Source organism: Nematolebias whitei, chromosome 12 (genome assembly GCF_014905685.2).
Source record: "Nematolebias whitei isolate Nwh7 chromosome 12, NemWhi1, whole genome shotgun sequence".
Lineage (NCBI taxonomy): Eukaryota > Metazoa > Chordata > Actinopteri > Cyprinodontiformes > Rivulidae > Nematolebias > Nematolebias whitei.
The window spans coordinates 47,142,408-47,143,951 of record NC_056509.1 but is presented as its reverse complement, the minus strand read 5'-3'; the positions used below and the strand labels follow the sequence as shown (position 1 = coordinate 47,143,951).

The 1,544-nt window shown below is 46.6% G+C and overlaps 1 protein-coding gene across 1 annotated transcript in view; it reads left to right on the top strand.

Annotated features, from left to right (window-relative positions):
- The window catches only part of spint1b (serine peptidase inhibitor, Kunitz type 1 b), an 11,156-nt gene that overhangs the window by 7,394 nt on the left and 2,218 nt on the right, over window positions 1-1,544 (top strand). The window contains exon 9 of the mRNA XM_037685676.1: window positions 425-493. Coding sequence (XP_037541604.1) covers window positions 425-493 — 69 coding nt within the window. The remainder of the gene's footprint in view (window positions 1-424; window positions 494-1,544) is intronic.

Here is a 1,544-nt window from a genome sequence, read left to right as displayed (position 1 = left end):
ATCCAGGTAGAATGTGTAGAATAATCCTGATGCGTGCTCAATAATCCTTCGTGTGATTCAAACCAGTCTGCTGTGGCGTTCCCACAAACTGACTTCATGCAGAATGGAGGACCATCGCTCTGAAACAGCTGATCATCAGTGCAGAACAGTGATGAAGTCGTTCAGATGAAAGACGAAATGTTTCTTTCAAAATTAATCTGTCCAGATGAACTGAAGTGAACCAACTTTTTTTTTTTAGCTAATTTGTAGATTTTATTCGGCGTTCTGATCCTTTCAGTGCTACCAAGACCACTTTAAGCTCATGTTGACCAGTAAAACTCATTTAGGATTAATTTATTAGTAATAACTGATGACGTCGGGCGTCCTGAACAGAATCCAACATTCAGAGCACGACTGTGAACTTTGACCTTTGTGTGTTCTGCAGAAAAGAACCTGTTCTCCAGAGGGATGTTCGGCCGTTCCAGGGCAGAAGAACAGGATGGAGGGGATTCAGGTACGGAAGGCTCTTACCGATGGATCAGTGGTTGGCACGGATGCCTCACAGCAAGAAGGTCCTGGGTTCAGTCCCCAGTTTGGACCAGGGGTCTTTCTGGGTGGAGTGTGCGTGTTCTTCTCCAGGTTCTTCCCACAGTCTAAAACCTGCATGTTGGGCTGCCTTCGGACCCGGCCCCCCGTTACTAAAGGATCTGTGATGTCACAGAGATAATTACATAATGACCTCTAATCTGTGGTTCAACATTCAGGAGAGGAGGCACAGTGGAGGTGGTCCAAACGGGAATTGAACCCTGTCTGCGCTGACTGAAATAATTCAGCTGCTTTCACACAGATTGAAAAAGACCTTCATATAAAATTTGTTTTCAGTCACTGAGCTTTGGTAAGTGACATTTCTGACAGTCGCTGCTGGTTCGTGCATCAAAATCACGACGACGGCAACATTTTTATACGTTTCTTTGTTTCCGTGCTAAAAGATTTGAGGAAAAAATGTAAATAATCCCCAAACAAGTTAAAAAAATTCAGTTTGTAGAAATGATGCTAACTCAACGATGGTGAAGAGACGGACGACGTGTCGGTCGTCCCTCGTTGTATCCACCTTGCACGTTTTTATTTGAAGCTCAGGACGTGTGTCGGCTGCAGAGCCGTATTTTTAAACAGACAGAAAATTATTTAACTACAATCAGCAACGCCACCCAGTTAGACTAGGATTAAGATTAGGTCCGTATCGCAGGGGTGAGCAGACGGTAGAGATTTACAATAATTTATTACAACCAGGAAAATTGCTGGAAGCAGTCCAAATGTTAAAAACCAGTCAATAAGAGCAGTCTGTAAAATCAATCAGTCTGAGGGGAAAGAAGCCGAGTCTTGGCTGAAAAGGGGCGTGGTCCCCTCGCACGGCGCTCCAGGCGTTCCCAAGTCTCGACCTCCAGCGATCTCCCGGCACTATCCAGAGTCCGGCGTCGCTCCACAGCCTCGACCTCGCTCGGTCCTTCCACAGCCTCGGTCCCTCCACAGCCTCGACCTCGGTCCCTCCACGGCCTCGGTCCCTC